Source organism: Lontra canadensis, unplaced genomic scaffold (assembly GCF_010015895.1).
Source record: "Lontra canadensis isolate GAN:19392208 unplaced genomic scaffold, GSC_riverotter_1.0 scaffold35, whole genome shotgun sequence".
Classification (NCBI taxonomy): domain Eukaryota; kingdom Metazoa; phylum Chordata; class Mammalia; order Carnivora; family Mustelidae; genus Lontra; species Lontra canadensis.
In genome coordinates, this window is record NW_022631029.1 from 10,424,535 (window position 1) to 10,437,837 (window position 13,303).

Here is a 13,303-nt window from a genome sequence, read left to right on the forward strand (position 1 = left end):
AAGGGGCGGGGCGAGGGCTGCGCTGGGCGCCGGCAGCCCGAGAGAAAAAGGCAGGGCGGGGCGGGGGCGGGAAGAGGTGAGGGGGCGGGACAGGGGCGGGGACCGGCTCGGCTGTGAGAGAGGAAGGGGCGGGGCGGGCGCGCGGCTGTTAGCGCGCGGCCGTTAGCGGTCCTCCCCTACCAACGGTCAGCGACGCGGTGGTCCCCGCGGCCGCAGTCTCCCTGGGTCGCAGTCCGCGTGACCCGGCCCCGGTTTGCGTGCTCGCCCCCTTCGCCGGCGCAGTCACCGCGCGGGGCGGCCGCCCGTGAGGTAGCTACCACGGCTTGTGACAACGAATAAAGCTCCGGACTGCGGCGCCCTCGGCGACAGCTGGGCGGGCTGCCCCGGCCGGGAGCGGCGGCCTGTGCGCTACCGTGAGGAGCGAGCGGCGGAGACGACCTCCGGCCCGGCCCCGCACCAGCCGCCCTGCAGGCGCGACATGAGCCTGGTCTGGCATCCGCGGGATGCTCCTTGAGCCCCTTCTTTGGCTGTTACCTCCGGGGGACGGTTGTGGCCACACCGACACATTTTCCAAATAAATCACTGTTTATTCTTGCGGCGGCGGGGCCGAACACGCTAGTTTATTTTTAATTTTTTTCAACAAGCCTTTACCCAGCACTCATCATCCAGTGAAACAGCTTGGTAACCGTTCCAAGGGAGCATCCGCTCCGTTAGGGAATCTCGGACTGAGCTGCTTGTGGAAGCCGGCATTTGCAACGTCCCTCCTCAAATGCTCTGAAGATTTTTGCGTCTTCCCGTAACTACCAGTGTGCACAGAATCCCACTCAAGGAACGTCTTGGTCCAGCGATGCAAAGAACTGACGTTTCAAGGTTTTATTTCTATTGCTAGATGGCCGGGATTTACCCCCAACGACCCAGAGCCGCTCAGTAGTTCCGAAAGCGGGTCCCCTAGTGCGTGCCCTCCTCTCTCCTCTTCCAGCCTGGCCAACTGCTTGTGTTGAATAAGAAGCCATCAGGTGCCGTGATTTCTGTATGTGCAACTCATGGGTCGGAAGAGGAGATGGAGCAATCACAAAGAGAGGAGGGGTTGTCTAACCAGTCTTAGTTTTCTGAACAGCTAGTTAGTTGCCTTAACAGTTGTGTGGAAGGAGAACAGTTGACAGCCCCTGCAGATGTTCACGCTTCCCAGCTGTGCTCTGAGGACATGGGTGCTGGTGTGTCTGACCCTGGAGTGACCTGATTCACTCGGCTCTCCTTCGAAGAAATGCTGTCCTTCCCCCTCTCCCTTAACTAGACACAGTCCTCCCTTCATGGGAGTGGATTGTATGTCTTTTTCAATGGTCTCTTCCCTTTCAGGGATTTCCCCCATTAACCAATGAAAACTAAATTTGCGGTGGGCTGACATTGGTGGAGGAGGGGTGTGGGTGTCCTCTCCACTTTGGGACATTGTGCTCTTGGCTCAGATCTAGACAAGGTTGGGAGCCAACCAAACCTCAATGGCCAGCGGAGCCTGGTGACAAGGGAGAGGAGCTAAGGGGTGATTTGTCAGTGTTCCCTCCTGTCTCCCACTAGAGGGAGTTCTTGCTTTAGGCAGCCAAAATCCCAGGGGCTTCTTTTGCTAGGAAAGAGCTACCTTCTCCAAGCCTTTACTGGGTAGAATTAAGGCACCTATACTTGGAGGCAAAGTGAGCGTCTTTATCCTCAGTGCCACCTCGTGCATTTAGTAGGCATGAAAAAAACAAAGACCCATTTAGGTCAGACAGTGGTTCCGATTCTTACTCTACTGAGTAATAACAGTAACTCTGGTCTTGGGCAAGTGCCTCTCTGTGCCCTCTTTGTGCCTCAGTCTCCTCATCTTGAAAATGGGCATAGCAGTGGTACCTACCGCACAGAGTTTTTGTGAGTTAACACAGGTGAAATGCCTAGAACAGTTTTGACACAATTTCATGTTTATTCGCTACTACTAGCGTTGATACTGGGTGGTTCCCTTTTATTCTGTCACATGGGCTGGGAGGCGAGGTACACTGTTACTTTGACCTTGTGGAACCAAATGTACAATTAAATTGCTGACCAAGCCCTGTTTATATTTATAGCTGGAAGAGCCTGTATTGTCCTCATAATAGTATAGAAGAATTCAAGTTAGGAGATAGAGGCAGCAGCGAATGAAGACTATAAAAGAAAAGAAGAAGGAACGTCAAAGATTGAGGTAGAGTAGGTGACGTAAAGAAGTTTAGGAGAAATTGTCCAAAGACCCATGGTATATCATGCATTTTTTTGTCCCCTTTGTGTGGTCTTGGGGGGCTGGGGTTGGGTAGCATGGAAGCATACACCAGTGGTCCCCTGGAAGCCCCGGTGACCTGTACCCCCAGAGCTGTCCCTAAAAGCGAAGTGCTGGCTCTGGAGCCCTAGGGGCTAGATTCATATCTGGGTTCCAACACTTGCTGACACTAGGTGACCTGGGACAGGTTACTTCATTTCTTTTTAAGCCTCGGTTTCCTCACCTGGAAAATGTGTTTAGTAATAGCATCCACTTTTTAGAGCCTTCTGTAGATTCATTGAGCTAGTCTGTGTGGAGAGTCAAGAATAGTGCTCCACAACAGGAAATTCACACTCAATTTTAGTATTTCGTTATGCTTTGTGAACATGGTGCCACCAGAGATTCAGAGCAGGTGACAGAAGAAACAGTAAAAGAGCAAAAGGAGGTTTGCTCTTGCATTCATTCAGTCTACACAGGCAGCACAACCAATGGGAACAGAAAGATAACTACAATATCACGTAATTCAAACAACTTAGTGGCTATATTTTGTGTTCTCAAAAAATATGCAATAAAAAAAGAAACTGATTTTTTAGCCTTTTATTATTTTGGTCCTTCCTCAGACCCATGGAGGCATTTTTGAGGGAAATGTTACAAGGGGTGTTGACAGGATCCTCAAAGACCGCCTTGTACTTCTTCCTTCTCTTGTATAGAAAATCTGCCAAGACAAGGAGGGTGACCCAAAGGAAGCCATCTTCAGGGCCTGGTAAGAAAGACTGGAGGTTCTGTTCAACCGCTGCATTCCGACCTCAGCAAAGGCCAGCTATGTAGGGCAGCAAACTTGATTCTCTGAATGTCCGTCCTACTTATTTCCCAGATTCTCTAAGATCCTGAAGAACTCCGGGTCGTTGATTCTTAAATGGCTAATCTAAAGTTCAAGAAGCAAGTTATTTAAAGCCACTTGAGAGAAAAGTATATAAAATGAGCAGTTGCTGTCAACTCCCTCAAATGTGGCCGAAATTATATAAAGGCCTAACTGATACCATGCAATACTTCTTTCCAACCTTCACCCTTGTCAAAATGTCCTCTTCCCAATATATGACTTTTCCCTGTGCTCCCAAAATGAATTCTTAACATTCTTTCCTCCAGTTTGCCGGCTATGCCTTCGAGAACCTGGGGATCCTGAAAAACTGGGGGAATTTCTTCAGAAAGACAATCTCAGCGTGCATTATTTTTGTCTTGTGAGTATAAGGTCCCCTTTGCTTAGAATGTTTCATGACTTTTGCTGTACAGTCTGTTCTCTGTTTTTCATCCAGCCTCAAATCCATAGCCTTGTTTTTCTCAACAGCCCTTTTTTTTTCCTGAAATCTAGTCTTTAAAATGCTATAAAATCCTGACAGTATAAAGTATATAAAATAAAAAGTCACTTCCCAAAACAGCGTTCCCGATCTTTCTTCCTCTCCCTAGAAGCACATGCTATGAACTGACCTTTGAGCTGGTTTTTCCCCCACTATGCTTTCTTATTTTTTATTAGCTATAATTTGCCTACTATAGAATGCACCAATTTTATGTGTACAGTTTGATGAATTTTGATAAGCTCCTATGTCATGGGGATATAATGTATATCCTTGTTTAAACACCACCCCAAAGTATTTCCATCACCACAGAATGTTCCCTCCTGTACCCCTCCACCTCGCCCCCTCAGAGATCATCACTGTTCTCATCTATAGGTTACTTTTGCCTCTTCTCATATTTCATACCAATGGAATCATACACCAATTGTATTCTTGTGTCCAACTTTTTTTACTCAATGCAGTGTTTTGGAGACTCACCATGTTGTTGCATATATTGGTAGCTTGTGCCTTCTTGTTGCCTCATAGTATTCTGTTGTATGAATATTTTGTAACTGGCTTCTTTACCCATCTGTTGATGGACAATTTGAATTGTTTCTATTTGGGGACTATAATGAATAAAGTTGCTGTGAATATTCATGTTCTAGTCTTTTTGTGAACACATATTTTCACTTCTCTTGGGCAAATGCCTAGGAGTGGATTTATTGGTTGTGGGCTAACTGTATGTTTAACTGTATGTGAAGTTGCCAAATCACTTTCCAAAGTGGTTGTACTGGTTTGCACTTGCCCTAGCAATTTGTGAGAGTTCCAGTTGCACAGTATTCTTGCCAGAATTTGATATGGTCAATCTTTTTAATTCTAGCCATTCTATTAGGTATGTAGTGGCATCTCATTGTGGTTTTTAATTTGCATTTCTCTGTTGACTTGAGATGTTGAGCTTCTTTTTGTGTGCTTACTGGCCCATTCACATATGTTCTTTAGTGAAGTGTCTGTATAAATATTTTTCCATTGTAAAAGTAGGGTTATTTTGTCTTCTCGATTTAATGAGTTTTTTATGTATTCTGGATGCAAATCCTTTTTCAGATATGCATATTGTCACTGTTTTCTCCAAGTCCATGGTATGCCTCATTTTCTTTTTTTTTTAAATTTTATTTTATTTTTTCAGTGTTCCAGGATTCATTGTTTAGGCACCACACCCAGTGCTCCATGCAATACGTGCCCTCCTTAATACCCACCACCAGCCCTCCCAACCCCCCAACCTCCTCCCTTCCAAAATGCTCAGTTTGTTTCTCAGAGTCCACAGTCGCTCATGGTTCATCTCCCCCTCCGATTTCCCCCAACTCACTTCTCTCCTTCACCCAATGTCCTCTGAGTTATTCCTTATGCCCACAAGTAAGTGAGACCATATGATAATTGACTCTCTCTGCTTGTCTTATTTCACTCAGCATAATCTCCTCCAGTCCCGTCCATGTTGCTACAAAAGTTGGGTATTCATCCTTTCTGATGGAGGCATAATACTCCATAGTGTATATGGACCACATCTTCCTTATCCATTCGTCTGTTGAAGGGCATTTCGGCTCTTTCCACAGTTTGGCAACTGTGGCTTTTGCTGCTATGAACATTGGGGTACAGATGGACTTCTTCTCACTGTGTCTGTATCTTTGGAGTAAATACCCAGTAGATGCCTCATTTTCTTGATGGTGTCTTTCAAAGAATAAATGTTCTTAGTTTTGATCAAGTTCAGTTTATCAATTTTTTTTCTTTTATCATTAGTGCTTTTTTGTGTGTGTCCCAAGATAAGCTTGCCTACCCATTGAATTACCTTGTTGCCTTTGTTGAAATCAATTGACCATATTTCTGCAGATCTGGATGATTTATTTTATGTCATTGATCAGTGTGCCATCCTTACAACAGTCCTGCACTCTCTTGATTATTGGGGCTTTATAGTGACTTGAAATTAAATACTATATTGTTTTTTAAAAACCACCTTTAAAGATGGTTTTGGCTATCAGGGCCTTTTCTGTATAAATCTTACACTTAGCTTGTCAGTTTTTCTCTAAAAGAAATGCCTGTTGGGATTTATATTGGGATTGCATTGAATTTATAGATCAATTTGGGAAGAACTGAAATCTTGAATCTTCAATCCACGGACGTGATATATTTCTCCATTTATTTGGGTCTTTTAAAATTTGTCTCAGCAATGTTTTATTTATTTATTTTTTACTTATTTTTATTCAGCAGTGTTTTTTAGTGAAGAAGTCTTGCACATCTTTTATTAAATGAATGCATAAATATTTTTGGATTTTTATGCTATTATAAATGGTATTTTAAAATTTCAGCTTCAAGTTTGGATGTTGGTATATATAAATGCGGTTTATTTTGTATGTTGATTTTTTTTTATCCTGCAATCTTGTTAAGTTCATTTATTAGTTCAGTAGTTGTTTTTATTTTTAAATATTTTTGGTAAATGCCTTAGGATTTCCTGTGTACACAATCATATAGTGTGAATAGAGAAAGACAGTTCTACTTCTTCATTTCCAATCTTTCAATTCTTTTAATTCTTCTTCTTGCCTTATTATACTAGGTAGGACTTTCAATCAGGTGTTGAATAGGAGTTACAGGAGTAAATATCCTTGTGTTACTCCCAGCATGGGAGGATAGCATCCAGTTTTCCAACATTAAAATATGATGTTAGCTGTCGGCTTTTCATCAGATTAAAGAAGGTTCCTTATATTTCTGGTTTGCTGAGGATATCATGAATGTGTATTGAGTTTTGTCAAATGCTTTTTTCTGCATTTATTGTGATGATCATTTTTCTCCCTTATTTTGTTTGTGGGGTTTGTTACATCAATTGAATTTTTAATGTTAAACTAACCTTGCATTTCTGGTATAAACCCTGCTTGATGATGATGTATTATCCTTTTTATATGGTGCTGGATTCTGTTTGCTAATATTTTGTTTCATTTTTACACCGGTACTCATGAGAAAGATTGGTCTGTGATTTTCCTTCTTGTAAGTCCTGTCTCGTTTGGGTGTCAGGTCTTAGTTAATCTCAGTGCCTTTACAAGCATACACATCTTCAACATAAAAATAAACATACTATACACAGTGTTTTGTATTTTGCTTGCTTTTTTACCTCTTAATACTTAGGAAGATCTTTCCTTGTAGAATGTATTAATCTAGTTTTTTTTTTCCTTTTTAATATCTAATTGGTATTCCATGGTATGGGGGTGCCAAAAAGTATTAAAACAAACCGCTTTTAAAGGACACTTAGATTATTTTTAATCTTTCACTATTGGTTTTTCTGTTTATAGAAATAATACGTACTCATTGTAGAAAACGTAAGTAATACTTAGAAATATAAATAAAACGGAAATCACTCATATAGTCCTAAAGCCTTGAGATAATTAGTGTTAAATAGATATGTTTTAAGCCTAATTGGGCACATATAACTATAATCCCAAGTGTCTTCAAGTCATCTAACCTTGGAGCGTCACCCTTTCTGACGCTGTCAAAAAGGGGCACCTGGGTGGCTCAGTCTTTGGGCTCTGCCTTTGCCTCAGGTCATGATCCCAGGGTCCTGGATCAAGCCTCACATCGGGCTCTCTGCTCTGTGGGGAGCCTGCTTCCCCCTCTCTCTCTGCCTGCCTCTCTGTCTACTTGTGATCGCCGTCTGTCAAATAAATAAATAAAATCTTTTAAAAATTTGTTATAATGTCAAAATAAAATAACCTGGGCTCCCATTACACATTACATGTAATTACTTTAGGAAGTCCAGCACCCTTCCCATATTTTTGGAAGATTCTTGGGGTGGGGCTGGGGTGCTCACGTTCTTACAATGTACATACATATATGTAACAGTTTATGGGTGCATTAGCAGTTTATTGTCCTTTTCCTTGATTTCCCATTCTAGAATCTGCTTTGGGGGCTTTTCAGAAACCAAAAGCCCTTAAAATTGTATTTTTTAAAGAGATTTTATTTATTTATTTGATGGAGATCACAAGTAGGCAGAGAGGCAGGCAGAGAGAGGCGGGGAGCAGGCTCCCTGCTGAGCAGAGAGCCCGATGATGATGTGGGGCTCAATCCTAGGACCCTGGGATCATGACCTGAGCTGAAAGCAGAGGCTTTAACCCACTGAGCCACCCAGGCGCCCCTAAAATTGTTTTTTTTTTTAATTTTATTTATCTATTTGACAGACAGAAATCACAAGTAGGCAGAGAGGCAGGCAGAGAGAGGGGGGAAGCAGGCTTCCTGCCGAGCAGAGAGCCCAATGTGGGGCTCGATCCCAGGACCCTGGGATCATGACCTGAGCCAAAGGCAGAGGCTTTAACCCACTGAGCCACCCAGGCGCCCCCCTAAAATTGTATTTTTAAAGGAAAGTTCAATTCTTCCCCTTCCCCAATAGGGCAGAATGACTATCATTGGGAGATTTTATTTTATGTAGAAGGAGGGAGAGAGAGAGAAAAAGAGAACGTGAGCACAGGGGGCAGGGGCAAAGGGAGCGGGGAGAGAGTCATAAGTAGACTCTGTGCTGAGCCTGGGGCCCGATGTGGATTGGACCCCATCTCAGAACACTCAGATCAAGGCCTGAGCTGAAACCAAGGGTTAAGACGCTTAACCAACTGTGCCACCCAGGTGCCCCCATAGTCAGATTTTAAAGTCCTGTTTCCCTTCCTGTAATGAACAAACTCTAAGAAGAGTTTTTTTTCTGTGCTAAGGGGCGGTACAGTGGGCGGGGTAAGTGTGTGGGTTCTGTGGGCCTGGATGTGAATGCCAACTCTGTTGCCTCCTTGCTCTATGACCCCAGCCATGTCCCTTGCCATCCTATACCTCAGTGGGCCCCTTTTTTTTAATGAGGGTCTTTTAAATGAGGATCACAATAGCATCTGTATCACAGGGTTGTCGTGAATAGAAAATGAGTTGATATATAGGGAGTTTTTCCCCAAAGGGCTCAGCACCCGAAAGCAAGCCTCAGTTAATGAGAGACAGCATAATGCAGAGGTATGTAAGAGCCCAGGTTCTGGAGTCCTATAACCTTGAGCAGGTCACAGAACAGGGGTGATGATAGTACCTACCTCCTGAGGTTGTTACAAGGATTAAATGAGTCAATATTTGAAAAGCACTTACAGCACAGTTAATGCTGTATAAGCCTTTGCTAAGTAAATTACCCTGGAAATGCGTATATATCCCACCAAGCTCTATACTCTAGCTCTCTCACCCTGTCCTCTTCTTCCCTCACTGAACTGTTTCACTGATCATCAATGTTGACAGCCTGGTTCTCCTGCTCCCCCAGATCCTATCTAGCAAGCTGCCTCAGAGGGGCCAGTCCAACAGAGGTTTCCATGGATTCCTGCCTGAAGACATCAAAAAGGAGGCAGCCCGGGCTTCTAGGAAGGTTAGAATTCCCCAGTATGGGGGCCTCGGGGTAGGTCTCTTCTCTTACCTCTCTGATGGCCCCTGTTTCTGTTCTTTTCCCTAGCAGCTAGTTCAGAAGTCAAAGGACTCTCGGATTTCCCAACAGGCCCTTCCCTTAAGCTTCATTCTTCTCTGGGGTGGAGGACTCTAAGTGGGGAGGGAGCAGCATCCTGGGGAAAAAATTATTTAGTGATGCTTGAAACTCAGCTTCAGGGTTCCCACAGAGCTTTCAGGTCAACTGAGGAAAGGAAATGGCTATGGCTTCCTAGAATTTCCATTCCATACAGTGATGTGCCACAGAACGTCTCTTTGTCTTTCTTGGGGCCCTGAGCACTGCCTGGGATCTAATTTGCAGATCTGCTTTGTGTGCAAGAAAAAGGGAGCTGCCATCAACTGCCAGAAGGATCAATGCGTCAGAAACTTCCACCTTCCTTGTGGCCAAGAAAGGGGTTGCCTTTCACAATTTTTTGGAGAGTACAAGTGAGTGATGAAGGGGAAAATTTGGACTGCCCTTTTGCAAGTTGCTCTTAATTAGCCGCTAATGAAACCAGAGTCTGGTTCTCATAGGCCCATTTTTGATTCACTGTGAATCTGTCCTCCCATTCAATAATGAGAAACAGTGTCTTGACTTGGCTATTTCACAGGGGTTACTTCTTGCTTCCCATCCCCTTCTTAAATTACGAACAGCTGCTGTTCTTAGACAGCTGCTCAGAGCTAAGTAGGGCTTTTAGGAACAGGAGGCTGTGGAGATAGTCCCAAGAGTTTTGCTCAGTGGGGGAACAGCTGTGAGAAGGCATGTGGCTGTTCTTCCCTCTTCTCCTCCTCCTCCCCATGAGCATGGATGTTCACTGGGCATAGGCCTGGGTGGTTGGCCTTCCTAGGCCGGGAAGCTGGATGACTACATCAGTGACAAACCAGAAATCAAGTCTGTTTACTCTGCCTCAGATCATTTTGTGGAAAACACCGCCCAACACAGGACATCCAACGGGGGAAGGCAGGGGAGGAAAGCTGTGTCTTGTGTTGTGAAGACTTATCCCAAGCAAGTGTTGAAAACATCCAGAGTCCTTGTTGTAGTCAAACTATCTACCATCGCAAGTGCATACAGGTGGGGACACCCTGGGGACCTTCCAGATTTTCTCTAGTTCAGAGCACCCTAGGAATGTTCAGGCTGTCTTGGCTTCTGTGTTCCACCCAGGAGGCCTATATGCAGGGCTGGTTCCAGGCAGTCAGAGGAAAGACAGCCCAGTCTCTGGTCACCCCTGACCTGTAAGACCTCATCCAAAATCCTCAGGAGGGCTAGAGCAAACGAGCTTGAATGAGTCAAGCAGCCTCCAAATCAGCCTTGCTTGCTGGGATAGAAGGAAAGCGACCCTTGAATGGGTCGGCACTGCAGGCCCTACAGCCAGAGATGACAGCTAAGGCACTCCTGGGAGCTCTCTGGAATTGGGTTTGGTCTCTGGTCGAAGGCCTGGATTTACACCCCTCCCACCCGCCCACCTGTAGCCCTTTTATGGAAACCTCCAATTAAGCTCTCTTGGCAACATCCTTTTTGGGAGATGAGGGTTGGGGTGGAGAGAAGGTGATCAAAGATGGTGTTTTACAAGCCCAGTGCTTTTCCATGTTTCTCTTACAGAAATATGCCCACACATCAGCAAAACATTTCTTCAAATGTCCACAGTGTAACAATCGAGAAGAGTTTCCTCAAGAAATGCTAAGAATGGGAATTCATATTCCAGACAGGTAGTGGGAACTCTAGGGCAGGAATTGAGCCAGGGAGTGGGTGCCTAGATTTCTAGAGAGGAGGTGAGTGTGAGGTTAGTTCGGAGAAAGAGGGAGCAACCCAGGCACTGGCATATGGTAAAGAGGGAAAGAGCCGGGGGAGGGCCTATCAGTTATCAAAAGAAAAGGAGTTGGGGGAAATGGGGGAATGGGATAGACATGTTCCTGAAAAGGGAGCTTGGGGATCAGAATTCCCTGGGGGTTGGTTCTTGAATCTCAGCATGGAACTAAGGAACCCCCATGTTCCACTCATCCTGCTTCAGCCCTCTTCTACTGCCAGACCGCTTAGCCCATCTTATTTAAAGTATTCAGGCAGGGGTGCCTGGGTGGCTCCGTCAGTTAGGCAGCTGCCTTTGGCTCAGGTCATGATCTCAGGGCCCTGGGATTGAGCCCTGCATCGGCTCCCTGCTCAGCGGGGAGCCTGCTTCTCCCTCTCCCTCTGCTTGCTGCTCCTCCTCCTTGTGCTTGCTCTCGCTCTCTCTCTCTCAGTCAAATAAATTAATAAAATCTTTTAAAAAAAAAAAGTATTCAGGCAGCCTATTGGGATCTTTTGCTGTGCTAACTTGAGTTCTTTCTAGTTCCTCCTACCTAGTTACTCCTACTTTCTAGGTACAGCCTACCTAGTTACTCTAGGTAGGCAAAGGTTTCACCCCTAATTATGCGCCCTTTAATCATTGTTTGTTTTTCCCACCGCAGAGATGCTGCCTGGGAACTCGAGCCAGGGGCTTTCTCGGAGTTGTATCAGCGCTATCAACACTGTGATGCCCCCATCTGTCTGTATGAAAAAGGCAGAGACAGCTTTGAGGAAGAAGGGTAGGGAAAGGCTCCTGGTTAGAAAGATCTCTCACTGGTGCCATGCTAGAGTTAGACCTTGGCACAGTTATCAGGAACAAGAATATCGCTCTTGTCTGGAGACCTCAGGGTGAACTCGAGTACCATACTTGACCAGCCCAGGACTCACTCATGCACAAGTGGACAGGTTCCTGCAGGGTCTGCTCCTCCTTGCACCCAGTGGAGCAGCCCTTGGGTCCAATTTCTTTCCAAATCTACCTTTTGAGTATCTGTGCCTGAGTGCAGGGTCCAGGGATTGGCGCTCGGCCACGATGGGTCATGGGTAAAACGTACAGTGAAAATGGCCTGGGAAGCCTTCAGCGAAGGCCTGGCCTCTAGCAAACATTCTGAGAGCGGTAGCAAGTGTAATCTGGGTCCCCACACCCTTCCTTGGCTCTTCCTGCAGGAGGTGGCGTCTCATTTTGTGTGCTACGTGTGGATCCCACGGAACCCACAGGGACTGCTCCTCTCTGAGAGCCAACAGTAAGAAGTGGGAGTGTGAGGAGTGTGCACCTTCTGCTGAAGCCACAGGTGGGACTGGAGGGATGGTCTGGTCAAAGAACTTGGGGTGATACCTGGGAAAGGAGGAGGGTGTGTCCCTGGATGGGGACTTGGAGTTGTGCCTTTGATTTGGGAAGGGAAGTAGCTAGGGAGGGGCTCAAGGACCTGAGCCTGGAGAGACAGAAGCCTGAGTCTTCCTCTCTGCCTTTCTTTCACCACAGACTATACACCTGAAAACTCAGGTGACATCCCTTGTTGCAGCGGCACCTTCCACCCCAGGGGGCATTTCTACAAAGACACCAGCCTGGAAGAGAATCCAGGCCCTTCTTGGATTGATTGGCCAGGACCTTCCTTATTAGAAAAGCCAGAGTCCTCTAGTGGCAGGAGGGGCCACCCCTGCCGGTCTAAGGGTGTCAAAATCACTAAGAGCTGCAAAAAATCCAAGTAACAGCTTCTGAGTAGTCGCTGCCAAGCACATTTGGGTGTGAAGCTGTGCTCCTCCGCCGGGTTTGAGGCAGGGAGCCCTTTGGGACTGTGAGACAAGGAAAGAGGCCCAGCAGTGAGAGCATGAACCAAGGAAAGAGAAATCCCAGGGGAGCGTGAGGACAGAGCAGGGTCCAGATGCCAACCTTGGAACATGTTAACAGTTAGGAGAGCGCCTCTGCTCTTTCTGCCCTATTCCCAGAGAGCCTTCTTCTCTTCTCCCACCCTAATCTGCTCCTCATATGCCTCTTCTTACTTCTCCCACGTTTGTTATTATGCAAATAAAGGTTTTTCTCTCCATTGGTGTCTCCTTATAAATTCACTCTGGAATTTATCAAGCAGCCTGAGGAATCCGGAGGGTAGAGTGAGGAAATAGAAAAATGCACCCTTCTGATCTATAAAATTCAGTGAAAAAATGTAGAATTTTCAACTTCAGAGACGTTGCTTTGGAGGGAAGTAGTTTGCTGGGAAATTAACTTTACAGACGGGGACAGAGATCTCATCATTGCACAAATAAACACAGGCTCTCATCAGGGAAGTGAGCCAGCAAAGGAGGCCACACTGGACTGAGAACAGGCCACCATTTCAGGGCTTAGGGTCCTAGACTCAAACAGGGCAGGGACTGTCATGCTCACGTTGGGTGGAAGGACTCAGTTCACTGTAGGCGGTGTGGTCTGCAGCGTACCTC

At 45.7% G+C, this 13,303-nt stretch overlaps 1 protein-coding gene across 1 annotated transcript; it reads left to right on the forward strand.

Moving 5' to 3' along the window:
- The first annotated feature begins 143 nt into the window (after positions 1–143).
- On the forward strand, positions 144–12,915 carry PHF7 (PHD finger protein 7). Its single transcript, XM_032868242.1, has 11 exons — positions 144–870; positions 2,094–2,206; positions 2,968–3,020; positions 3,404–3,495; positions 8,900–9,001; positions 9,377–9,501; positions 9,967–10,126; positions 10,655–10,761; positions 11,497–11,613; positions 12,038–12,162; positions 12,354–12,915. The coding sequence occupies exons 2-11, from the start codon at positions 2,163–2,165 to the stop codon at positions 12,578–12,580; spliced, it is 1,152 nt and encodes a 383-aa protein (XP_032724133.1). The 5' UTR covers positions 144–870; positions 2,094–2,162; the 3' UTR covers positions 12,581–12,915.
- Positions 12,916–13,303: the final 388 nt, after the last annotated feature.